We start from the raw sequence: 27,433 nt of genomic DNA on the forward strand, positions 1-27,433 counted from the left end.
ACATCATAACTTGAAAAGATTCATTAAAAAACTGACCATTTATTTTATTGGCTTCTACTCAAGCATCCCTTCCTTCTGAGTAGTGTTGAACCCTGATGACTGTATCAACAGTTTAAGCCAGTCTGTTAGTCAAATGTTACATAAGCAAATCAGCTACAAAGTGAAATGGAAACTTCAATAAAAGGTGTGGGGTTTCATGAACTCAACTGAAGTGATGTTGGTAAAATATTCAAATTACACTCAAAACCACTGATTTTGTATCCTTAGACCAATTTAAAAAGAGAAAATGAAAGAATAACACAATAGGAATTTCATGAGACTGATCTATATATCAAATCACTAAGAAAGGCCCTTATAAAATTGTGCAAAAATAAAAAACTTCTTATAATCCTATAAAATGAAAGGGTAATATGCAAATTGACCCCAAAGGGGGAACGACTGGGAACAACAGGTCACTATGATGTGCACTGACCAACAGGGGTCAGACACTCAACGTAGGAGCTGCCCCTTGGTGGTCAGTGCACTTCCATAGGGGGAGTGCTGCTCAGCCAGGAGCTGGCTGGCCAGCGCAGCAGCGGTGACAAAAGCCTCTCCCACCTCCACATTAGTAGGACATCCCTCAAGGACTCCCAAGCTGCCAGAGGGATGTCTGACTGCCAGCTTAGGCCTGATCCCCTGGGGAGCGGGCCTAAGCCGGCAGGTGGACATCCCTCGAGGGGTCCTGGACTGCAAGAGGATGCAGGCCTGGCTGAGGGACCCCCCTGAGTGCACAAATTTTCATGCACTGGGCCTCTAGTTGTGCAATAAAATCAAATATGAAATAAAAGAAAAACGGTGCCATAATATGTCAGAAAAATTATGAGGAAATTAAATTTTTTTGTTCTAAGAATTAGAGCATAAGAGCAAATACAACTAAAGGTATTTCTGATGTAAAATATATACATAATTTTGAATTTTCAGCTTTCAAAATGAAATCCCAAACTTTCTCCCCATATTTACTATTACATTTCACTTTCTAGTCAAATTGACTCATCTTAGGTGACCTTTTTCCCTTCATAACATGGGCCTCCTCCTGAAGAGCCTTCCCACCTGAAGCAGAAGTGGAGTGCCAAGGCAGGCTGATCTCTTTTCAGGCCCATCTTGTTACCAGTCTTGCCATTTCCACACCTAATGACACTTAATAAAAGTGCCCACCAGTCTCCCCCACCTCTGTTTGAAAACTGCAACTGACTTCCAAAAAGTAAGAGCAGAGGTGTAAAGAAAGTCTGAACGCAGAAACAAAAGGCCCTCTAAAATCTAGACCCCAATTCCATTGCTCTTAGAATAAAATTCCAATTCCCAGCCAGAACCGACAGACTGAGTCATCTGGTCCCTGCCTACACCTTTGATTTCAACTTAAACCTCTTTATGCCTCTTTTTAACCCTTTTTAACTAACCAGTGACATGGATCTCTCTGTCAAGCCATTTCATACCTGTGGCCTTGGCACATGCTGTACCCTCTGTCTGAATAGTTCTTCCCAGTTTTTTAAATTCTGGTCCACAAGTCTCAGCATAAATGTGCCCTCTTGAGATGACTTTTCTTACCAGTCTATTTAAAGTACCCTCAATACTCTACATGGACTTAGAAGATGTTGAAAAACTATTTGTTAAATGCATGGATGGATGGATGGATGGATGGATGGATGGATGGATGGATGGACGGACTTCATTTGTGGGGGAAAGTAAATCAATATCTGCTGTCAATGACCATTATTCCCTAAGGCCATTTTCCAAGCAATTATTCTTCTCCCTTGGATCATTTGAGATTGAATCAGTAAATCCAGAGCTAGGCAGGAAGAGCCTGATTAAGGTCACTGTACCACCCCCCAGAGACAATTCCCTATCATTTCCTCATGCTTTATGTCAAGTTTTGCTTCCAGCCCTCCAGTGGAACAGCTTCTCTTTTGTCCCCAAGAACACCTCCTCATACTCTATCCATTACGAAATGTGTCCTGATTTTCCCAGCCTACATTCCTCTCTGCTTAACTTCACCCCATTACTCACAGCTATCTCCCTCTGGACTACAGCAAATGACAACTCCGTGAAACTCACTTTCTCTTCCTAGCTTCCCACAACTTCCCAATCCCATGCCCTATTTCTTGATGAAGTAGCATGGCAAGAAGAGTTTGCACAAATGTCATGACCAGTCTCACCTCACCCACCCATCCCTCTCATCCAACATTCATTGCCCTTCCTCCTTCCCCCAGCCTCTACAAGGCCCCTCTTTTCCCATTTCACAATTCTTCCAAAATATAGTCCTATGCTTGAATATAAACAGCACATTTCTGGAAGGCTACATAAGAAGTTAGTTTTAATGGCTTCTGGGGAGAAAAGGATTATGCAGAAAAGACTCCATCTTTATGATAGTTTTTTGTGCTATTTGCATTTTTAACTGTGTTTATACATTTATTTTCAAATTGTGACAAAATACACATAAGAATTTACTGCCTTAACCACTTTTAAGTGCATTCACATTGTTGTATAACCACCATCACCATATATGCAACTTTTTCCATTGAAAAAATTTTAATTAAATGTTTAAAAGTACAGTTCTTGATCAAGTAGCTATACAAGACAGAATAGGACAGGAACAATTTAAAATTTAGGTCTAGCATGAGCCATTGAAAACAATTACCACTGTCACTTATCCATTTTGATATATTAAAAATTTTAAAATATAGGAAGATAGTTACTCTATAAAAGTAAAAACAAAGGGAGAAAAGGAATTAAGTACAAAATAAAATTAAAAATAGGGCTTTATCCCCTTTCCCCCACACACATCCTATCTAATAAAGAGGGAAAATGCAAATTGACCATCACACCATCACAAATATGCTGGTGCCCATAGCCACAAGATGGCAGCGCCCAGTCCCCTCAGCCCCACCAGAGTCCCACAGTCCTTTCAGCCCACCGGGCGGCAGGCACACGGTGCAGCTGGACCCACCCTCAGCCCCCCAGCCGCCCAAGGCTGGCCCTAGGCACAGGCAAGCCTCAAATGGCAGCTGCCCAGCCGCCCAGGGCTGCCTGAGGCTCAGGTAACCAGGGTTGGCTGAGGCTTGTGCTGCCGGCAGTGGCAACAGCAGATGTGTGATGGGGGTGTCGCCTTCCCCTGATTGCCAGGTCGCCTCCTGCCCCTGAAGGCTCCCGGACTGTGAGAGGTGGCAGGCCAGGCTGAGGGACACCCCCCCTCCAGTGCATGTATGTGCACTTTCAGTCAAATACCGAGAAGAGACAACTTAACAAAATAGAACTATGGCTACCGCAGCAGTGTGTGAAAAAAATTATTAGCTTTATTACCACAAAAGTAGTTTGAATGGGCATCTTCCAGCTGTTAAAGCTGATCATCAGAACACCACCAATTTTCTCGGCCACAGACTCTTTCTGTGCAGTGGGGAACTTGATGCAATTAAGGGATTTTCTCACTTCTTAATAATTCTCAGATTTGGAAGACTTTTCTTGTAAGTAACAATTCAAGTAGTGGTATCATACTCAGCTCCTTTTATATAATTTTATAACATGCTGGAAGTGGCAAAGACTGCCACATCTGAGGGTGGTGATTTTGTGTGTCTCTAGTAGCTGTACTCAAAGTCAAGTTTCCCCAGTCTGACAGCATGAAGGCTGAAGCAGACCTCTGCAATTTCTGCCATCAGAACTCCCTCCAATCCCACATGTTTCATAGGACATGCACACTGTGCCCACCCCTGATGGGTTCCAGCTTCCACTAAATCTGACTGCTTTTTGGAATAAGTGTTCTTTCAACACTGACATCTCAGTTATGAATTGTGGGTGCTGGCTGAATCGAGAAAGGCTAGATATCTAAAAAATCTAGCTGGCGGTCTAGGGAACCAGTTAGGTTTAGTAATATTTTTAAAAAAGACAACCCCCCCACCACCAAGCAACTCACAATGATCCCTAGATATTTGCTCAAAATCTCTCTCTCTCTCTCTCTCTCTCTCTCTCTCTCTCTCTCTCTCTCACTGTACTACAACAGAATTGGGGTTTACACTAAAGAACCTCCAAAGAGTCATCTGGTATCAGAGTCTGAAAGAACAGTAGTCCTTTTTAGGTTGCATGGGGTTAATTTAATGTAACAGAAGCTGGAACTGAGAGACTACAGAGACTAACAACAAAACTTAGAGAAATATCTGTGTCTGACTGTAGCTCAATGCTCTGAAAATGTTATGGAATTGAAATAAAAATAATAGCATGATTTAAATACTGGACTAGGATCTGTGATATTTACATTCAAATCTCAACTTCAGTATTTACCAGCTACATGTCTTTCCTTAAGTAACTTACAAACTGATAGTTTTCTTACCCATAAAATGGGGTATTATCCCCAAAATATATAAGATTCTTATGGGAATAAAATAAAGTTACTGCACAGTGGAGAGATTACTAAGGGTATTTGTACAATAATTTTCCCCTTTTCTGTCCTTTAGAGGTCCCACCCATAAGGTATATCAATGGGAAATGGGCTGCCCAATCCTGATGCCAACCCAGCTTCTGGGAGTGGTAAGATGCCAAGGCCATTAGATGCTATATTAGATTCCTACTGCTGCCTTTGGGGGGAATATAAGACATTGTTGGGGAGGCTAGCAATCTGAATCTGAGCCAGTAACCTGCCTTCTAAAACACACCGTTGCTAGCTGATAATTAACTCCATTGATGCCTGTCCTGCCTTGCAGACCCTGTTTCCAAGAATACTCCCTTTTTGCAGAGGCCATAAACCATGAACCATACACAAACCCCGGAGGGGGTTATCAGCGCTGGTGCCAGGCCTTTGGGTGTGGTCTCACGTCCCCCATCCCAACACATGGGGCTTTTCACAAAGCCCGTGAAAGGTCCAGAAGCCTGATCCATATTTGGGGGACAAAGAAACCAAAGGGTATAAAGGAAAAGCTTCCTCCATATTCACTCACTCAGATATTTGGAGAACTGACCCTGAGTCACTGTACTAGTACCATCTGAAACATCTGAAAATAAATGGGTTTATCCTGGATCTCTGAGTACTCCCTGTATATTTTTTGGTCACCTGGTAAATTCTGTAACACCTTAACAAACTACCATGATCATGGTGGCTTAAAACAACTGAAATTTATTCTCCCACAGTTCTGAATGCCAAACGTCTGAAATCAGTATCACTAAGTCGAAATAGAGATGTCAGTGGGGCCACATGGCCTCCAGAGGCTCTGGGGGAGAATCTGTTCATGGCCTTGTCTAACTCCTGACAACCACAGACACTCTTTGGCTTGTGGCCACATACGCCAATGTCTAAGGTCAGCACCTTCACTTCTGCTCAGTCTTCACGTCGCCTTCTCCTCCGTGAGGTGGTCAAATCTCTCTCAGCCTCCCTCATAAGGATGCCTACCCAGATAATTAAGGATAATCTCCCCATTTCAAGGACTTGAACTTAATCACATCTGCAACATAGTGCCATACAAGGTAACATTTACAGGTTCCAGAGATTAAGGCCTTCCATCTTGAGGGGCAGGTATTTTAAAGCCTACATTAAGTATCAAAGACACAAAGGACAAAGGAAAAGAAGCTAATCAACACTCTTTTAAATTTTCAAATTACCCCGTGAGTGAGAAATCACATTAAGATATTGGTCCAATTTTCCCAGGGGTATGAATGAATGATATCTACCTTCTTGACTACACTAAGACAGAGTCATTAAATGAAAGTGAATTTGGTTTAAGGGGAAAAAAACAACAACGGAAAGGTGAGTCTATCAGAGTACCTAGCAGGTGCAGGATGGCCATGAACCAGGCAGTGAGAAAGCACCTGACTCCCAGGGAGGAGCTTGGAAGGAGGAAGCAGAAAAGCTTCCCTCTCATTCCCCACCATCCCTACGCACAGACCACAGGGAAATGAGAAACCCTGTCTACCACACGCCATCCTGCGAGTTCATTCTTTCACTCCTCAACAAATGCTCATTGAGCACATACTATGCACTGGGTACTGCCCACAGCACTGGAGATAGAGCCGAAAACCATACAAAGTGCTTCCTTTTGTGAGACCCACACCCTAGTGAGAGACAAGTGAACTCAGTGCAGATACTGTCTATAGAGGACCTACTATGTGTCAGATACCTCTATGACCAATGACAAAATCTATTCCTGCACCAAACTCTCTTTGCAAAAGTAGGCTGGTGACATTTCCAAAAAAGTGTTCTATATCCTCTGAGGTGCACACTATACCCTCCAGATAATCTGTGCTGCTGAAGGTCAATGCTGAAGCCCAGAGCACGTTGACAAGCCCCATCCTGAGAACGGGGGTAGAGGGGTGCCTTTTTCAGGGTCTGGTGTAGTACCTGGAGCCACCATTCCTTGCTCCCTTCTCACTTTGTCAGCCTCACCTAATGGATTCCGAGAGCTCCTCCTGTCTATCTGATTACACACGCCATGCTTCCCACAGGAGGGTTGCATGATTAAGTGGCATTCAATCTTCTTGGCTGGGCGATGTCAGGCTCAGCGGCATCACCACGCAGAGTGGGCACCCCGGCGGCTGGTGAAGAATGGGGATGCAGGGCGGCCGAGGAGAGGGGAAGGAGGCTCCTTTTCATTCTGCACGTGAGCTTCTCTGGGTCCCATAAATTCCTCTGCCCTGTATATTTCACTCAGCTGTCTAAATGAGGTTTGCTCATATAGCCACCACTGTGCACAATCGATCATGCCCTTCTGCACAGAATGTTAATTGTGTGCCTCTCCAAAAAAATAAAATAAAATAAGACAAAGCATACTGCAGAGGCCTTAGAAAAAAATTCAAAACCATTTCTTTGGAATTTACAATACTTTTTAAATTGCCATGTGAAGTAGTCACAAGCCCAGGCGTGATCCAGCTGCAATCCAGGTGCCTTTTTCAAGGCCAGGGCGAGAAATATTAAAACCTCTGCACTTCCATCAATTGTTCCACACGACACTTCCAGAGTCAGCTGCTGAGCTGCCCAATAAAGAAGCTCTGAGCACTCCCCTCCCGATGACTAGTGTCCTCAGTTAACTCCACACAGAACAGCCCGTCCAAATTAACCTGGGCTGCAAATCTCCACCTGTATCTGGCAGGAACTGACTCATCTCGGAGGTAGGAATGGAAAAGAAAAAACAACTGAGAGTCTTCTCCTCCTCCCCTTCGTTATACCCTGAAGCAGTAAACGCATGTGGCTGGTTATTACCAAACTAAAATGAAGTAATGAGTGACAGCTGAAAAGTCTTTATCAAGTCACCATCTAAGTGCCTGGGACCCAACAGCCATGTCTGTTTCAGGTGACCTCACTTTTTTTTTTATTTTACAGAGGTCACATTATTAAACCACAGAGCAGGAGATCATGTGCTACAGACGATAGAGATGCTTTGCGCACGCACATACACACACACACACACACACACACACACACACACACACACACACACACACATCTCTTTTCAGGGAGGGCAAAGAGCTGACTCTGCAGCCAGAGGCTTCACGGATCCCATTGTTTCCTAAAGGACTGGATGGACACCGTGACAACCACATTGCCTTCCGCCACCGATTTTGGGAACATGTGAAAAATACTGCATGCTGCTCTGCTGGTATGTGGTCCAAGATGACTCATAAATCTTCCTTTATCTCCTTCGTGGTGTTAGCAGAAAAGGATGAGTTGCTTTTTTCCATCTCATTCTCCCGTCTATCTGTCTGTTAGCCATGCCCTTGAGCAAAGATTACTGATGCCCTGCCTTTGATATATGACACATCGCCCACAGCAGCTTTTCATCAAGTGAATTAACCTGGAAAAATGCAAACCCACCTGCCAGTTGCTTCCAAACTTTGCACAGTTCCTTTGTGTGCTTCCTCTCTAACACTCGGCAGGCAGGAAGGCAGCAGAGGCAAGCTAGAGAAATACGGAAAATTATGAGAATCTAAACGAGGGGCTCTGTGCAGTCACTCACACGCTGGAACATAAAGACTTTTTCATAAAGACTTGCAGAGGGGGGTTAAATGAGAAACCCCAGCTAAGCCACAGTTTGGAATGCTTTGCACCTGAGCTGGAAAACACCGCTTCCCCCCAGTTATTTACCCCATGTGGCTGGAATAATGACAAGAGCCTCGGCAGCCATTGATGACATGGTTACAGAAACTATTTGGTGATTTCCAATCAATAATCTAGGTGGGTTGAGGAGGAGCCTGGAGCAGGAAGGAGCAGGCAGGCAGGAGAAAAAGAGAGAGAAAGTGAGAGGCTGAGACAGGAGAGAACACTGAATAAGCGAAGGGAAAGGTAAGCATGAAATGAGTGTGGGTCCTTCTGCCAGCCATTCCCACACTGGGGCTCCAGGCACCCAGATTCCTTGACAATCAGTTCCTCAAGCCTCCTAATTATCATGAAAGAGGAAACAAAGACAGTTCAATTGAAGCCCCCAAGGAACTCTTAGTCATGTTCAAACAGAAGGTACTTTGGAAAACCTCAGTTGCATTGTTCAACTAAGAGAGCTGAGGTTCAGAGACAGCCCCTGACCCTTCCAAGGTCATACAGCGAAGCAAGGTGGGAATAGGATTAAAACCAAGTGTCCCAATTCCAGGGCACCATCCAATACAACACACTACCACCTAACCACATGCAACCCCACCCCATCCCAGACCACTGCCTCCAAAACACATTTATACTGACTTGAAATTGGATAGAACTCATTGCATGGGGGAATAGGAAAGATGTCTAAGCTGGAACAAAGCTAGATTCTGTGTCTCTTGTTTACCCAAGGAGTAAACATTTTCCTCGCTCTCATCCTTGATTCTGATAATAAAGCAGTTATTCTTTTCAAGGTGACACCCAGTGTGTGTGACTACTTGAAGGCTTGCAATGAGAGAGATCTTCCTGTAATAGATTCTTTAAAAAAAAAAAAAAAAACACGTAAAACCCAAACTATAAATCATAATTCCTTGTCCATACTCTAATTTTAAGGGAAAGTTACAAAGATTGGGTTTGAGTGCATTATCAAAAATCTGTCTCTGGGTATTCCTGGGCTCAGTACGCAGGCAGTCCAATCTTCTACACCCACATATATATTTGTGCCCAACATGAACCGATTTTCTGAAATGGCTCTGAAATCTTTCATTGTTGAGGAAAGATTAAATTTTATTATCAACCATCCTTCCTAAGGAAACAAGGGACATTATTGGATTTTAGAAAGACTTTTCACAAATAAAACTTGAAATGAGAATGGTGTGTTGCAGGCACTGGTTAGTCAGAAAGTTAAATTATCGAAGACACCCTGTCTCCTGAGCATTCTGGAGAAATCTGAAAATAGAAAAAAGAAAAGGAAAATGTATGCATACCCATTGACTGATTAAAATAAAACAGATCTCGTCCTGGCTGGGTGGCTCAGTTGATTGGAATGGTGTCCTGTACACCAAATGGTTGCAGGTTTGATTCCTGGGCAGGGCACATACCTAGGTTGTGGGTTTGATCCCCAGTCATGGTGCGTATGGGAGGCAACAGATCGATGTTTCTCTCCCACATCCTCATCTCTCTCTCTCTCTCTCTCTCTCTCTCTCTCTCACTCTCTCTCTCTCTCTCTCTTCCTCTCTCTCTCTCTCTTTCCCCTTCCCTCTCTCTCTCAAAAAAACCAATAAAAACATAAATAGGTAAATAAATACATAAATAAATGCATACATACAGACTTATATACATAACATAAACCTCAATTCCCTCAGGGGGTCAGTTTATTTCCTGATAAGAAGAAATAAAGCTTTCCTTCCTTCTGGTCAATCTAACATTTGCCAAAAAAAAAAAAAGAAGAAGAAAAATGGTGCCTCCCTGGCAAAGACAGCAGTAGAAAGTGGCTGAACAAACTTCATTGAAGGTTCTGATAAATCTGATATTAGTTGAGACTATAGTTATCAATAAAATAGTAATAATAAATAAAACATTTATTGAGGTGCTGTGTCCTCTAAAAACCTGCCATCTGCATTGTATCATTTTACATCCTCAATAACCCAATAACCCTATAACTCCTATTAGCTCCATTTTACAGTTGAGAACACTGGCTCAGAGAAGTTAAGTACGTACTTTGTCCGAGCACTGCAGCTGGGAAGTGGGAGAGCCAAGATTCCAGCCTGGGTGAACCGTCTCCAAAGGCCGTAACATCTTATACGGTGAACGTGACCCAGGCTCCTGTGTCCACACCCTGCCAAGTGCCTGGGCGCTGCACATCTTCACTCACAGGAAAAATGAAACATTTCTGAGCCCACCCAGTGTCAAAAAACAGCACTGCCTAAGCCCTCGTGCGGTTACTGTCTCCTCCTCACCCACTGCTCTCTGGAAGATTAAACCTTGATATCCTTCAAAAAGGTAAGCCAAAACCTCAGGGAATTTATTTACATCTTTTTTTAGGCTACATTTTCCTAACACACCTTCTCGGATAGTCCTCCATTTTTTATGGTGACAAAATATACAAACTATGAAATTCAGTATTGTAACCATTTTTAAATGTACAGTTCAGTGGCATTACATATATTCACATTGTTATACAACTGTCACCATTACCGATTTTCTGAACTTTTTATCATCCCAAAGAGAAACTCTGTCCCCATTAAACATTAACTCAATCATTTCCCACCAGCTCGTGCTAACCGCCATTCTACTTTCTGTCTCTATGAATTTGACTATTCCAGGCACTTATAATATAAGTAGAATCGTGCATTTGTCCTCCTATGTTTTTCACTTCACATAATGTGCTCCACGTTCATCTATGTTGTAACTAGTGTCAGAATTCATTCCTTTTTAAGGCTAAATAAAATTCCATTGTAAGTACATACCACATTTTGCTTATCCATTCATCTGTTGATGGACATTTGGGTTGTTTCTACCTTTTGGCTAGTGTGAATAATGCTGCTATGTACATGGGTCTATAATATCTGTTCATGTCCCTGTTTTCAATTCTTTTGAGTGTATACTTAAAATTGGAATTGCTAAATCACAGAGTAAATCCGTTTGTTTAACTTTTTGAGGGACCTCCTTCAATTTCTAAAAACTGAGCATTTCTAAGTAGATGGTGAGTTCCATGGAGACATGAGCACTAGCCTTGGGTACCATTGGATCCTAGGGTCTAGAATAATAAAATTTCTCACTGAATGCTCAATGGGTATTTTTATAAATGCACAAATGAATCAAATAAAATAGTAGTTCTCTGGGGTGAGGGGCAAGATAGCACATAATTATGGAGTCCCTCCAACCCACATGGCCCATAGTATGACTCAAGTCCACACTTCCCCAAGTCCCCGATTTTACTCTATCACAAACACATACCCAAACACACATATGCCTTGATGCCAAAGAATATCAAAATAATCCAAAGCACACATCAAAAGGGTTGGAAAAAAAAATCAGTAAAGCATCAGCTATTCCACTAATGAATCTGAAGTCTTTTTCCAACACCCTCAGCTTTCTACAGTCGCTCCTTATCAGTAGTAAGCAGTGAGAAAATCAGAAGCGATTCCTTTAATCTTTGCCCTTGCTGAGCTTTCTATTATAAAATATGGGGATGGAACAGGAGAGGGTAGTGGTGGTGATGGGAGGCTTTGCTTCCGCCACTATTCAAATATCAATACCTCTTTTAGTTCATTAATTCATCAAGAGGGTATTTTTCAACACATTAAATTCAATTTCAAAAAAAGAATGAGCTGACACAGTCAAATACACATGACCAAAATCCATAGTGGGCCTCCCCGGCTGCCCTTTCCGGCCACTCTCCATCCTATCTTGGGAGGCCAGGCAGCCATTACTTGGCTAATTGGCAGGCCTGACTTAGGGAGGAGAAAATCTAGCCAGTCGTCTGGGCTTTTCATTACTTAAGTGCATTCTGACTTGAACTATATTAATGGGCCTCCAAATTTTAACTATTGATGGCTTTCAATGGGAATTTGCATTTCTGTGCTCCTGGGGCCCACAAATCACTAACTTCTCACCTGTGGTGAAGACAGCCACAGGAGGAATTGGTTTCAAAGACAGACAGCAGTGATAATATATGCACTGCACCTCCCTATGAGCAAATACTCATAATTGTCCTTTCCCCATTTTTCTATATTAAATTTTCAACTCTTTACTACATCCTTTAATGAAAGCAGTGACGGAAAAATATAAACATGGATACATAATTCCCAATGAATTGGTCTAAGTGTTACTTGTAAAAACTGGATTAATGGTACAAAGCATGTACTTTATAAAAATAGCCTGTAGAAAAAAAGCATTAAGCAATTACAACTCCAGCTCTGAAGGTTCCAATATTATAGGGTAATATTTCCTTAATGTTAGACTTCATTAACCCTAAGATAATCTCTCATAAATTTTGCTGATTTTTAAAGAGAAAAAAAATAAATTATGTTTATTAAACTACTGAATATGTTTATGAAAATAAGACATAATCTAGTGCCATAAACTTCTTGTCTTTATCTGAATGATCAAGGAGCTCATAAATAAAATATCACATAACAAAGTGAGTGTTAAAATTCATTACTGTAATAGCTATGTTCATGATCTATTTCATTAACACTCCTCCTCTCCTTGGATAAATGGGCTTCTTAGCCTACGAGAGGAAAGCCATTTACAAGACAAAATACTAAGCCGCTTTTTCTCATTTTCCCTTATCTCTTCTATTCCTAACTTTCTAAATTAATTCTTCCCTTAAATCTTATTGTTCCTTCCAGTGTAACTCACAGCACATTAGAGAGAATAGAGAGAAATAGAAGCAAAAAAAAAAAAAATGGGTCTATAGAGTATAAGTTAATTAGGGATCTAAGTGACTAGTGATGAGATTTGATGACATGGAGCCCCAAAGTGAATTTAGAAGCTTATCTTCTTAAAATATTTGAGAATAAAATACAAATAATAGAACTGCAAGAAATTTCAGTATATCAAGCAATCTACACACGCTTCATAATAAACTCCATTTCCTGTTTAACTATATATTGCGGCACCACTGACTGTTCTCCACATACAGGATTTGCTAACCTTTTTCTTCAGTGATTTTGCAGGTAATTTTATTTTTATAGATGTGTGTATATACAAATACTCAGAAAGAAAACTGAGTGCTTTCCTGTGAGTTACCAAAAATAGACAAATGTGTATATACGAGATTCTAAACCCACAGGTGAAATGTATCAACTCAAATAACCAACTGGACTTCCTAACTAAAGAAAATAACTCAGAGCAGCAATGGTACTGTGCCCTATCTTGGCAATTTGTTTAATCTTAATTCAGCAGAATCCTAGGATGCAGCATCCTCTACCTAGATAATAACCAGAGGATGCTGTTTATGATAATGGCAGAAATTAAAACAGAATTTTACAACCGCTGAGCTGAAAGAAGGCAAAAATCTCCACATGAATATTAAACAGTGTAAATAAAAAAGAATCCACTTGTCTTTATTACAAATTACATACCAATTTATCTGGCACTAAGTGTAAAGATCACATTCACAAATCTCTACATGGATGTAGATAATAAAAGTAATAATTCAACTTAATAAGCGCTTATGGAGCACCTTCCCCTATGAGGCATGTGGAATAGATGAAGATGGACGCAATACCCTCAAGAAGCTTCCATCTGGTAGACATTGTCTGATAATTGACTCATCGCCATTTGAGATAGACGGGGTTAGTACTGTACTGGAATGATAGCATGGTTAAGGGAACAAGCAAATGTTGACCAGGCCCAAACCAAGACTTTAAGAACAGAAAAAAATGTTGATTGAGAAGATCCCAGCTGAAAAGAATTTCATGGAAAAGGTTCCTCACAGCAGGCAGGAAACTAGACACGAAAACTTAGTTTCCTACTAAGGGTCCCTGAGTCACTGCATGGAGCAGAGCTTCCCTCCATCCCAAACGTTGGTTGGATTTTATGTAACTGAGAAATGAATGTCTAGTGTATAAAGCCTTAGAAATGTGGTTATAGCAGTTAGTCTACTGTGACTAACATAGGACACAAATCTGCCTCCTGATTATTCCTAACTCTCACCTACCCTTCAAGAGATGCTGGGAGATATCACATGTGGGAGCAAGTGGCATGACACCCTCACACCATTTTTCCTTAAGCTACAGAGTGTGGGTCGGATAGTACCTCTGGTTCACATCAGGGATCAATAAGAAAATTATCTTTGAAAAGAGATCCACAAACTTAGGTCTGAGTAAAGTGCTGTGCTTTAAGTAAAAATAGCTGATGATTACTGAGCACTTACCATGTCTCGGGCACTGCTCTAAGTACTTTACACACCACATTAATTCATTTAATCCTCAAAATAGCTCTATTACCACCTCCATTGTACACATAAAAAATAGAAGCAAAAGAGGTTAAGTAACATGCCCAAGGTCATATAGCTAATAAGCAGTAAAGCTGGGATATAAATGCAGGTGTACTAACTTCAGAACTCGACTCCTAAAAACCACATGTGGCAGAGAATACAGTGTGCTCATCAAAATCCATTTCCTCTACCTCCCGAACATACAACTACACTATATTTCCCAGTCTTCCTACAGTTAGGTGTGACCATATGACTGAGTTCTAGATAATGGAATGTGGGAAGTGGTATCCTCTTATATAATAAAGAGGTAATATGCAAATTGACCATCACACCCTCACACAAGATGGCTGCCTCCATGTGGTCAAAGATGGCCACCGCAAGATGGCCGGCAGGGGAGGGTAGTTGTGGGAGATCAGGCCAGCAGGGGAGGGCAGTTAGGGGTGACCAGGCCGGCAGGGGAGAACAGTTGTGGGGGGACCAGGCCTGCAGGGGAGGGCAGGTGGGGGGACCAAGCCTGCAGGGGAGGGCAGTTGCGGGGGACCACACAGCTCTGCTCCACACAGTGACTCAGGGACCGAGACACTTTCTACTCCATTTCCCTATACTTTCAATTCCCCTTCCCCATTCCTGGGGACCTCCTCATTCTCTACTGGATGCTTTTTACCCAACCAGAACACAGGGGAAGAGAGAGAATGTGGGGGGACTGTATGGGAGGTATTGAGTCCTATAGGGTAGGCAGAGGAGGGAAGTTGGGGGGACCAGGCCTGCAGAGGAGGGAAGTTGGGGGGGGACCAGGCCTGCAGGGGAGGGCAGTTGGGGGCAACTGGGTCGGCAAGGGAGAGCAGTTGGGGGCCATCGGGCCAGCAGGGGAGGGCAGTTGGGGCAATTGGGCCAGCAGGGGAGCAGTTAGGCGTCGATTAGGCTGGCAGGGGAGTGGTTAGAGGGTTATCAGGCTGGCAGGCAGAAGCAGTTAAGGGCAATCAGGCTGGCAGGCAGGCGAGCTGTTGGGAGACAGCAGTCCTGGATTGTTAGAGGGGTGTCCGACTGCCGGTTTAGGCCCAATCAGGATTCGGTCCTAAACAGGCAGTTGGACATCTCCTGAGGGGTCCCAGATTGGAGAGAGTGCAGGCTGGGCTGAGTGACCCCCCCCCCCCCAGTGCATGAGTTTTGTGCACTGGGCCTCTAGTATGTCATATAAGCCTAGCCCATCAATACCTCCCATACAGTCCCCCCACATTCTCTCTCTTCCCCTGTGTTCTGGTTGGGTAAAAAGCATCCAGTAGAGAATGAGGAGGTCCCCAGGAATGGGGAAGGGGAATTGAAAGTATAGGGAAATGGAGTAGAAAGTGTCTCAGTCCCTGAGTCACTGTGTGGAGCAGAGCTTCCCTCCAATGCAAATGCTAGTTGGATTTTATGTGATTGAGAAATAAACCTCTATCGTGCAAAGCCCCAGAGACTTGATTATAGCAGTTAGCCTACTCTGACTAATACATGACACATCTCTATCTGCTGAATCATCCCTCTGGCCTCACTCCCTAAATAATTGAGAAAGTAGTTTCAGAGTCATTGCCAAGAATGTAACAGTCTAGCAGAGTGATGCATGGTCAAAAGTCAGTTGAACCAGGAAAAATATACATATAAAAGAAAACCAAATCAGTTGAATCAGAGTTGAAATCTAGGTCCTCACACTAGCTGTGTGACCTTGGACAAGTTATTGAATATTTCTGTGCTTCGGAGTCCTAGATAATGCCTACCCTATAGGACTCTGGTGAGATATTTTAAAAAGCGTATATATATATATATATATATATATATATATATATATATGTGTGTGTGTGTGTGTGTGTGTGTGTGTATGTATATATATATACATATATATACACACACATATATATATATACATATATTTATATATATATATATATATATATATATACTAGTAAAGTGCTTATATCAGTGAAGTGCACATAGAAAGCACTCATAATAGCAATAATATCCTGATTATTATGGTCTTTCATAAAATGAATACCTGCATCAATTAGGATTATGTTCAGCTGTATTAAACCAAAACAAAATACTCAATGGCCTAAACAAAGTACATAAAGGAAGCCCAAAGGTAGGCAGTCCAGGGCTGGTGTAGGAATTCTAAGAAATCATCAGAGACACAGGTTAGTCCAATTCTACGTTCTGCCATCCCTACCATGTGGCCCTAGTCCTCACTGTCCAATTACATACAGCTCCATGCAGCAGAATTGGAGGAAGCAAAAAAGAAAAAACACCTATATCTTTTAAAAAGACTTTCAGGAAGTCCCACATGGAACTTTCATTTAACCACTTGGCCACATCTAGCTCCTAGATGCCAGGGTGGAGGAGGTAGCAATACGCACAGTTAAAAACCCGGAATTTTGTAGGGAAAAGGACGAAAAGAACGCATATGGGAAGAAGCCAGAAATCTCTGCCTCAGCAAAAGAATCAGTAAAAGAAAGGAAGTTACACTCTCCCATCTGAAGCTCTAGTAAACTTCGAAGAAAAAAATCCTTTAAAACAGCAAATACCCAGCACATACCACTGCAGTTTTTACTTCTGCCTCTCTCCAATCCATTCTCCACACACCAGCCACAGTGATATGGTAAAAATGTAAGCTATACTCCAGTTAAAACCCTTTGAAGGCTTCTCACTGCAAATCCAGTTAGGAGTCTGGATATTATTTGTAGCATAAGGTCCCACCTGGTCTGGCCCAGTGCACCTCTCTCGACCCCTCTGCATGCCATGGCCCCCTGCTCTGCACAGCCAAGCCTTGATTGCTTCTGTGGCTGCTATGGTTGAACCATGAACACTCCAGCTTGTACCTGCCTAGAGCCTTTGCACTTTCTGTTTTCTTGACTTGAATTTCGCCTCTCCCTGATCTTCCATTGACTGGCTCCTTCTTGGTCACTCTGATCTCAGCCTTATCAGAGCCTTTCCTGAGCACCACCACCTGTCACACCCCACCTTACATACAGCACATCACCCTGCCTTAACTGTCAGCATAGCACTCGTCACTATCTGATACTTTTCTTGTTTATATATTTGTTTCTTTCCTTATTAGAATGCATGTCCCCCATTAGAGGAAGTTCATCTTATTTGCTGTTCAAAAAGCCCCATCCACCCCCACCCACTGCAACTCCTGATTCTCATCTAAGTAGACATTTACTCACTGAACAAATATTTACTAAACACCTGCTCTGTGACAGACACAATGACATGGGCATATGACACCAAAAGCCCATTTTTACTATGTAAGCTGACCATGCCAACAGTGACACTTCTGTTCCAGTGATGTTCGTTTCATTTAAAAAGTTTTCTTTTCTGAGACTCTGAGCCCAATAAAGTGAATCCAGTAAAGTGACATACTGAATCTGCGTTAACAGTAGATAAAGGGAGGAAGTGGAGGTTATATTTATGGCATCCTAAGAACCCCAAAGTGAATCGTAGCCAGAGGTTTAAAAAATTTCTCTGTGAGTTCAGGAACATATATTTGCCCCAGACACAATCCGCTATTTCTTCTATCCTTAAAGGATACATACATACCCACAGATGTTCTCTCAGAAAGTCCAAGGGTACTAGTACAAGTGCAGGAGAACTCACCCAGCAACAGTCTATGGCTCCCACAGACACTGGGCGGATGTGATGATGTAGCCAGAACATGTAGAAGATAACAGAGAAGCAGTGCTGAGGGACAGAGAGAGGAGGGCAGTGGAGAAAAAGTGCATGTTAGCTGGAGGAGGGGAAACAGGAGAACAGGCAGAAAAAAGGAAAACAAATCAAAGAAAGAGCAGTTATTAAAAATGCTGAGTTGAAAATGTTTCAGATGGCCTCTGACATCTAATAAGTCATCTGTCTTTCTCAATACAGAAAAGTCATTACTTACTAGTGAACTAATACCAGCAACTGTGACAAGTAAAAACAACAAAGCCCATAAAAATATAAAAGTTCGCCCCTTGCAGTTAAGTGAAAAAAAAAAAAAAGAATGTATTCAATTTTTCAGATGAAAAACATTTGAACTGACTGAATTTATTGTAATGCAACTTGTATTATATGCTGGCAAAATGAAAAGGAAAAAAATAGCCACTCAGCCCGGCTTCAACTTTTCCTTGGAAAAAAGAATACAATACATTTTTTGAGAGCATGAACTCTTCATAGAGACCAGTCATAAATATCAACATGGCATCCTGGCTATAGGCCATCAGTCCTCCTAACAGAAGCATGAATTAATAGCACCATCTCCCCTGCCCACAAAGACCCCTACATAACCAGCTCTTCAGAGGGTGTAACTGAGGCCTAGAGAGCAGCATGAGGAATGCGGGTCAGATCAAAGAACTTGAGAGCCTTTGGGCTAACCAGAGCCTGGGAGGATTGTCCTTCCCTGGGAGAAGTCGAAAGCAGTATGTACATCAGCAGACCAGGCAAAATGACAGACAGGATGTCATCAAGGGCAAAAGGAGCTTTGCCTTCCCGTAGCCACCAACATCATCACCATTCTAGGACTCACCTCTGACTCCTCTCTTTATATTAAAAATACAGTCTGATCTGTCCGCTTCCTTGCATTGGTTCTGCCCACTCCCTAGCTGACACCACCACAACCATCTCAGAGGTTACCATGAGGACCTTAACTGGACCCTGCCCCCCCTCCCCGCCCCCACCCTGTATCTATGCTTGCCTGCCAATTTCCAACCAGCAGCCAGTGTGGTTTTGAAAAACACAGATTGGATTCTATCATCTCACTGTTCAAAACCTGTCATTGACTTCAATGGTTTTCCACCAAACTTAGAACCAAATCTGAACTCCTCACGAGGCTCCACCATCTCCACACTGGCCCTGGCCTCCCTCTCCTCTACCGGCATTCTGCTCCTCACATTCCTGGCCAGGCCCACCAGTCTCCTTTCTCTTCCTGGAACTCTCCTGGGGTCTTTGTCCCTGCTGCTCCTTCTGCCTGGACACAGCCCTCCCGAGCCTCTCAGAACTGTCTCCTCCCCTTTCAGCTCTCTGCTCCAGAGCTGCCTTTTTGAAGAGGCTGTTCCTAGCCACCGTGATCAAATTCAGGCCTCTTCCTCGCAAGTCACTCTCTGCCCTTCACTCTGTTTCATGAGGACCGTAAGAAATTGTATCATATTCGTTTTTTCATGTTAACAAAGTGTCCTTCTTGGGGTTTTTTGTTGAGTGTTTTCAATATACAGGCAAAATTTATTTGACTAATACCATAATTAAATCTCCTAGCAGCTGTATCTTATTTTAGAAGATAGGAATTATATTGAACACTTTTTTTTTATTGAACTGTCATTTTTATCTTAACTGTGGCTTAACCTCATAATCTAATTATTTTTTCTAAATCTACTTTACAGCTAATAAAAGAAAGATATGAAAAATTAAATGACATAATAAAGCATGAAGCAAGTGTAGCTATCATGAGACTCTCAGATTGAAAAATGAGCATGAACTCATTTATGCTGTTGAAAAGCTATGTTTTTAACTAATTTTTTTAAAAAAAATAGATTAAAAAAACTATTTTAAGTGGGAAAATAAATCAGGCTATCATAATTTCTGTGTATACCTTTAGGACCAAGGTTAAATCATCATAATGTTATACCAACTTTTCAGTCATGGTAGAAAGAACCAAGCTCACAAGTCCTACTGGTGAGGTGCCCATTAAAGGGATTTGTAAAAGAGCTCCTCCCTCTTCCTTCTTATCTCACTTTCAAAGCATTTAGTTTTCAACTCCACAGTACCAAAACTCCTTTTCTTCCATCCTTTCCAGTAGGATGTGTCCTGAATGCTTCTATGCTCCATAAGGGCCAGGTCAAATATAAATCCCCCAAAAGGCTAGTGCCCAGGCCCCACCAAACACCTGCACAGATAAATATTTTAAAAAATGATTGTTATGACAATGAAATAAAATGAATTTTCAGTGGCAACAATTCGTTTGGCCTGTTTGGAATCCATTGAGCAGTACCTTAGCTCTAGAATCCTCAAAACCTCCCATAAATATATGTTAACCCTTTGCACTCGCTTGCTTTTTTTCTCGATTCCTTTATTCTACTCGGGATTTAATTTTTTAAATACCCAAGATTTTACAAAGCGCGGCAGTAGAATAAAAAACTGGAGTTTCTTTTCATACAAACTTATTTATTTGGATTTTTTTATATTTCAAATTATTGATACATTCAAAGAGTATAAAAAGAGCTGCTACCGATGCTAACCGTGTCAAGTCACACTCGACATCTGAGTGCAAAAGGTTAACAGTCTCTGCAAATAGGGACACTCTGGCTGCAGGTCAACAGAAGCTACAAAAGTGCATGCCTGGGCCTCCCCCAATTTGCACATCCAACATAAACAATCGCCATAGTCCTGAATTTTCCAGAATTATCCAGAGTCCTGCACTCAACACTCTGAACTTAGTAAAAAATAGCAGATAATCCCTCTTCATAGCAATTGGGACAAAAATTTAAGTAATTCTACAATTTATCCCCTAAGTGCAGTGAACAAAGACCTCCAAATTAACTGCAGGGAGAATTCAGTGGGTGGGATTTTGTGTTCCCGTTTATTTCAGTCAAACACCTCCAACAGTCTGAAATGAAGTCACTTCTTTAATGTGGAGAGCTTCCTCTGTCTGTGCAAGACATGGCAGGGCAGTAGGTCCAATGACAGACACTGAGCGCATTGAATAAACCTGCCCCTGCTCCCAAGGGAAGAACTGTCAATCTAGCTGGTGGGGAGACGGCAGAGGGAACACACATCGAATACAGTAACTCCCCAGTGGAGAAACCTAGCTACCTTAAAGTCCCAAGTTCCTTAAACAAGTGATGGAAGTTAGCAGAACCAGTGAGAAACCATGTTGATATCAAGAACCCTTAAGGTAATGTGATAATACCTCTTGTGCGGTAATTTTCCAAAAAACCCACAGCCCCAATATAATCCTGAGAAAACAAAGCAAACAAAGCCAAGTTGGGAGACATTCTACAAAGTACCTGATCAGTACTCCTCAAAACTGGCAAGGCCATGACAAACACAGACAGGCCGAATAATAACGCTGGAGGAGACCTGACACCTCAATGCAAGGTGGTACCTCAATTTAGGGTTCTGTAACCCTAAGTTATTCCAAAATGAGTTTCTCTCTCCCCTCTCTGTCCCCTTCTCTCTATATATAGATATATATGAAGAGAGAGAAAGGAAGAGGAAGGTGGGGGGAGGAGAAAGACAGATAAATAGACTGAATAAAATATGTCAACAAGTGGCACAGAGTTTTTTTAAAGACTACATTTAGGTTGAATATTATGAAATTGCCAACATTTGACTTTTCTGACCTACAAATCATCATTTTCAAATGATTCAACCTAACACATTGCTGCAAGCTGGGAGTACTGCACGATGAACTGGAGATTGTTTATGTTGGATGTGAAAAGAACTAGAAAGAGCCAGAAGACACATTCTAGGAGAAGGGAACGGTGTGAGCAGAGTGGGGGACAAGTACCATGTGGCAGAGACAGGAGAGAAACCTCCCTGTGCATGTAGGCAGGGAAGTGACAGAAGACACTGACAAAGGACGTCGTTGGGCAGGGCTCTGAACTTGCACACGAAACCAAGAGCCTGGCCTCCCAGTGACTGGGAATGTCCTCGGGAAAGGACTGCAGCCACTAGTGACATTGGCTCGGGAGCTAGTCCAACTGCATCGATGGCCTCCTTTCCCAGCCCTCCGTGAAGTCCCAGCACAACAGAAAGATTGCCGAACTACAAATTGGCAGATTCCGTCCTAATTCTGGCTCTGCCACTAATGGGGTGAGAAACCCTAAACAAGTCCCTGACTCTGTCTCGGTCGCAGATCCCCAGCCCACAAAGGCAGGGAGTGGATGCGTTGCTCTCTATGGCCTCCTCCAGCTCTGAAATGCTACCTCCAGCTCGGAGTGAAATACATTTCCTGGCTCTCAGAAGCAACATGTGGTTCACTCAAGTAAAGAGAATGATGCAAGGCCCCTGAAAGCAAAAACACGGAGAATAAAAAGGCTGTTTTTTTTAATACACAAGAGTCTATTCTTTTATGATACATGTCTAGACCCCTCTAAATATTTAAACAACAATACTGTACCAGTATGAAAACTCTCTAAATCAGGCTCTGTGGTTAAGGAGGATATATGAACAGATGTGATCTTATTAAGGCCCTAATGTAACTCACAAACAATTTGTCATATCTGACGGGTATTGTTAAATTATGTCCACCTGCCAGAGGCAACCAGAGAAATTACCAACTGCCTTGACTCTATGTCTCCTCGAAACTCCCTCCAAAGCTCCCACAGAAGTGTCCAGGATATGTATTTTTTAAAGCAGTAACTTAATTGTCACCAGCACATAGCAGCCAGTGCCTCACAATTCCTTTTCATGTATATTTTATTATGGGCCCAACTGTTTCAACACCCTAGTGGTTCAACTTTAATGTAGCTCAGGAACCCCCCTAAGTAATATCACAAAATGCTTAACATCTGTGAAACTTGGACTCAAAAATGTTACAATTTTTTCTTTGGTTTGGGAGGGGGAAGAGGTGGGGGGGGCACACTGGCCAAGGTTTTCATTAACAACTGTGTTCAAGCTCACAGTTTTTCTTTATTGCCTCACAGGCAGGAAGGACATTTCAGGTGTACCTTGCTAAAGGCTCAGAATGATTTCCAACTATGAATGCCTTGCTTGCTTACAGTCAGTTTAAAATGAATCCATATCCTTTCCTGTCTCTAAATATTTGTCTCATCTTTCCTTCTTGCATTACATTATTTTAATTAAGTGAAACAATGAAGAGATGGGGGAAATGAAGTGTGAAGAATGTGGCGTATTTCCCAAGCTATTTCAAAACTTCTCAGAGCTCTTTGGTCTCCAGTGATGTTTGAAATATTCTTTATCCCACTAAGGAAAGGATGAAAAATTGATCTCCTCCAAACTTCAAATACTGCGTATTTCCACAACTACGGACTGAGGGTAAGGAGGGCCGGCTTAGGAGTTACCAGACCAAACAGCAAGCAGTTCTCAGAGGGCCCACGGCTCATCCCAGGCAACTCCACGGGCAGAGTGTGTACACAGAGCCATTAGGAGAATAAACACTGGCTCCACTTCTGAGAGAAATCAAAGCAGATCTCAGAGAAACTGAACCTGGAGTCAAACCTCAGCAATTAGAATTAACTGGGAGGAAAGTCAGGTTGAATCAGACAAAGCCTTGACAATACAGGTTTTTGTTTCTTGTTGTTTTGGGGGTGTTTTGTTGTTGTTGTTGTTGTTTTTTTGTTTGTTTGTTTGTTTTTTCAAAATGCAACTGCATTCATTTCAAGTTTTCCCCCAACCCATCCTCCCAACTTCTCTTAGCAGCCGCCTCCCAACTCCCTAGCTCCCTTGTGCATGACCCAGGGGCTGCTCCCTAGTCTCCATGTAGACAATAAACTTTCCATCCTTATGCTCTTCCCTTTTGCCTGAAATGCCCATCACCCATTGCCTACTTGGTAAACGCCTGCCTCCAAGTGGTGCCATTTCCAGGATTATGTTATGTTACAAGGCAAAAAGGATTTTGCAGATATAGTTAAGGTTATTAGTCAATGGGCTTTAAGATACAGAAAATTCTCTGGGTAAGCCTAATCTAATTATGTGAGCATTTTTCAAAAGCAGAGATTTTTCTCTGACCAGTAGCCAAAGAGGAAGTCAGAGAGACTTGAAGTGTCAGGAGGCATCAACATGAGACAGAGATTCTATGGCTTGAAGATGGAGGGGAGTCTGAGGAAAGAATCTGGGTGCATCTTCTAGAAGCTCGGGTGAACCCCAGTAAACTGCCAGCAACAAAACGGAGCCCGACAAAGGTGAGAATCTGAATTCTGACAAAACTCTGAATGAGCTTAGAAGTGGATTCTTCCAGGAGCCTCTAGATGTAAATGCCCAGCACCTACCACCTTGATTTCAGCCTTGTATAGGCCCTGTGCCCAGACTCTGGGCCAACAAGCCCGGATTTCCCAATTTACAGATAATATATGGGTATTGTTTCAAGCCACTAAGTTTGCGGTCATTTGTTACTGAGCAATCCCCAAACTCCTCTCTCAAATTAGTCAAACAAGAGAAGTACCTCTCATAAATTAATAAACATACATTAATATATGTTAATATACATGTGGGTTATAAGTCCTAACCGAGCGATTTTCAACCAGTGTGCTGCAAGGGCCTCTTTTCCCTTAGATTCTCAAATAAAAAAATGACAACAGCCAATACAACAACAGCCGCTTGGTGTGAATCAATCAAAATTATACCTTTTTTTTTGTCAGATCAGCAAAAAATATAACACTTTTTGGTGTGCTGCAGAATTTTAGTGATTAGTTTGTGTGTGCCACAAGATGAGGAAGGTTGGAAATCACTGCACTAGACCAGTGGTCGGCAAACTCATTAGTCAACAGAGCCAAATATCAACAGTACAACGACTGAAATTTCTTTTGAGAGCCAAAAACCGACTTCTGCACATGGGCCACGAAGTTTCAATTGCACTGTACGTGCGCGCCCGCACTTGGTATTTTGTGGAAGAGCCACACTCAAGGGGTCAAAGAGCTGCATGTGGCTTGCAAGCCGCAGTTTGCCGACCACTGCACTAGACCAAAGCAAGGTACTCTCACTATGCCTCTCAAAATCCAAACGTGCATTCTATTATTCTATTGAGAAAGGAGGCAAAATATCATAGAAGCTTTCATATTAAGTGCTATTAATAAGAGTCATTTATGAATTATGAAAAATTGAGTAACAGATCACTTCATCTGTGTCAAATGCTCTTTACTGAGCGCAGTCTGTCTCTGACCAACAGAAGTTCGGATTGGCAGCCTGACATCTGGAGAGTACACAACCAAGATAAATCTTCCACCTCCTTCTTCACAGGGAAAGGGCAGCTGAGTGCTCATGCCAAGTTCTTAGGAGGCCAATAGTCCCACTGCTTCTTGTGCCCCACCCTGCCCGCTAACAGGCACCAGGCAGGACATTACAGATGGGCTCAGAGGGAAGCGCTCTCCGCCCACTCTCCTGGGGTCTCCCTAAATCCGCACATCATGTAGGGCTCCCTAAAGGTCATGGGAACTCAGCCTCAACCACAGATCCTAGGACTAGGAGAGGATGAGGAGCCCTGATGGCCAACCCCTACCAGCCACCCAGCATGACGGGCGATGCCACTGACACACATGTGCTTTCCCAGCAGCCATTCCTGAAGTCACCTGCCCAGCCACCACCCCTCAGCCGCAGCTCCCCTTGGGTTCGTCTGCGTCAGCATTTGTCTGAACATCGCACTGCCATCATCCACAGGGGAAATTGATGTCAACGGCATGGCAAAGGAATGTAACTACAGCCTATTCTAAAAGCACGCATTCATTTTCTTCTATTTCGGAAATGTATGCATTATGTATGGCTGTACATAAACGTTTTTATAGAGCCTCTTAAATGATTTACCATGAGGTATGTGTTGATTATAATCTCTGCTTATTTAAGAGAGCCTTGTTTACCCCCATGGTAGTTAATACATTGAGACATGTTTCAACTAACAGTGGCACCAGTAAACAAAAGTTACTGATCTACCTCATGAGTTATAAAACTTGTAACATGCTGTAAACAGCTCTGTCATTTTATTTAGCATATTGCATTGTGTGAGCTGCCTTATTTATCTAGTGGTAAATCTTTATGTATCAAAAATGCTACAGAAGGCACAACAGATAAATTACAGACAGACACTAACATCTGACTAGTTAATCAAACAAATAGGACATGTAACAAAGAGAAAAGCTATAAATATTGACAACAAGCTGCTTCAGTCACAAAAACATTCAATACTTCAGTTCTCAAGTGTGAGTTTTATATCAGTCCCCTGGAAACAGTTTGTATCCTCCAATAAATTTTTACAGTTGATTCACCTGCCTGATACCCCTCAGCCATTTCCTTCAGAAGCTGTCAAACCCGCCAACGATAATATATGGCCCGACCAACAAGAACAGCTGTAGCCATTCTCTCTGCAGGTTCTTGCACCCTGTTCTGCATAAAATAATACATCAAGATTAATTGATTTCCCGTCACTCTCACAGAACAGAAAATTAATTTTCATGTAGCTATTTTCCCCAGCATATGAATTTTGTACATGGCAAGTAATTTAAGTTTTTAATTATTCATGAGAAAGAAGGGGGTGGGGAGAAACATGATAAAGTAAGCTTGCAAAAACCCCAAGGCCAATCCCTGGGCCTGGGGTTGTGCTGAGGCAACAATAGCATTCGCTAATGCCCATATAAATAATATATGTATTAACATACATCTTAGTACAACACCAATTTCTCTCACTCTGACCCAAGACTACCAGGTCACCCCGCGGTACTTTGTCAAAGTCGCCACGCTGGTTACATGTGACATGCGGTGGGAAAACACAGAACATGTCAGCCATATTGAGTTGACCCCTGCCTGCGGCTGGGCGCGGGCCACGCAGCCCAGGCATGACTGGAGGTAATTCAACGGTCAGAGTGGGAGAGGGACCAAGCAGGAGCTGCTAATCATCCAGGTGCTACCTCAGCAAGTCTTCCATTTGCAGGTGCCACTGACTTGTGAACAAGAAAAATGAAAGCAGAAAATAGAAAGAAAGCATTTGACTCACTGAGGCCTCATCTTTCACAGACTCTCGGCAGACCAGCTCGAGAAAAACTGTCTCCGCAGACAGGGAAAAACCACAACGTGAGCACCTCCGGCAATCAAGTAGATTTGCTAAGACGCGAGCTAAAACGCTCCCCCAGTACCTCCTTAGGAATTTCATTGGCATACTTCATATAAACTGCAAGGCAGGCAAATGTGCGGGCCTGCCTGCGTCACGGCGCCGGAGTTAACCCGTCCGGAGCCCCGCTCCCAGCACTGGTGGGCACGGAGGAAATCGGCCACCGGGGTCAAGGAGTTTTGGTCATTGACTATTTATTGATGACTTCTTCTGCCCTGGATATTAAGATTTAGTGTGAAATTAAGAGATCACTACAAGTAATTGATCTTCTCCCACTTAAACAAGTGGACCTCACCAAAGCTTTTTAAGAATCAGGGAGAGAAGAGAATCTGATCAAATCCCCAAACTT

The 27,433-nt window shown here is 42.5% G+C and overlaps 1 protein-coding gene across 1 annotated transcript in view; it reads right to left on the bottom strand.

The window, feature by feature from the left end:
- LRMDA (leucine rich melanocyte differentiation associated) overlaps positions 1-27,433 on the bottom strand; it is a 999,454-nt gene that overhangs the window by 680,820 nt on the left and 291,201 nt on the right. The window contains exon 3 of the mRNA XM_054729044.1: positions 7,826-7,909. Coding sequence (XP_054585019.1) covers positions 7,826-7,909 — 84 coding nt within the window. The remainder of the gene's footprint in view (positions 1-7,825; positions 7,910-27,433) is intronic.

The sequence above is a fragment of the Eptesicus fuscus genome, chromosome 17 (assembly GCF_027574615.1).
Source record: "Eptesicus fuscus isolate TK198812 chromosome 17, DD_ASM_mEF_20220401, whole genome shotgun sequence".
NCBI lineage: Eukaryota > Metazoa > Chordata > Mammalia > Chiroptera > Vespertilionidae > Eptesicus > Eptesicus fuscus.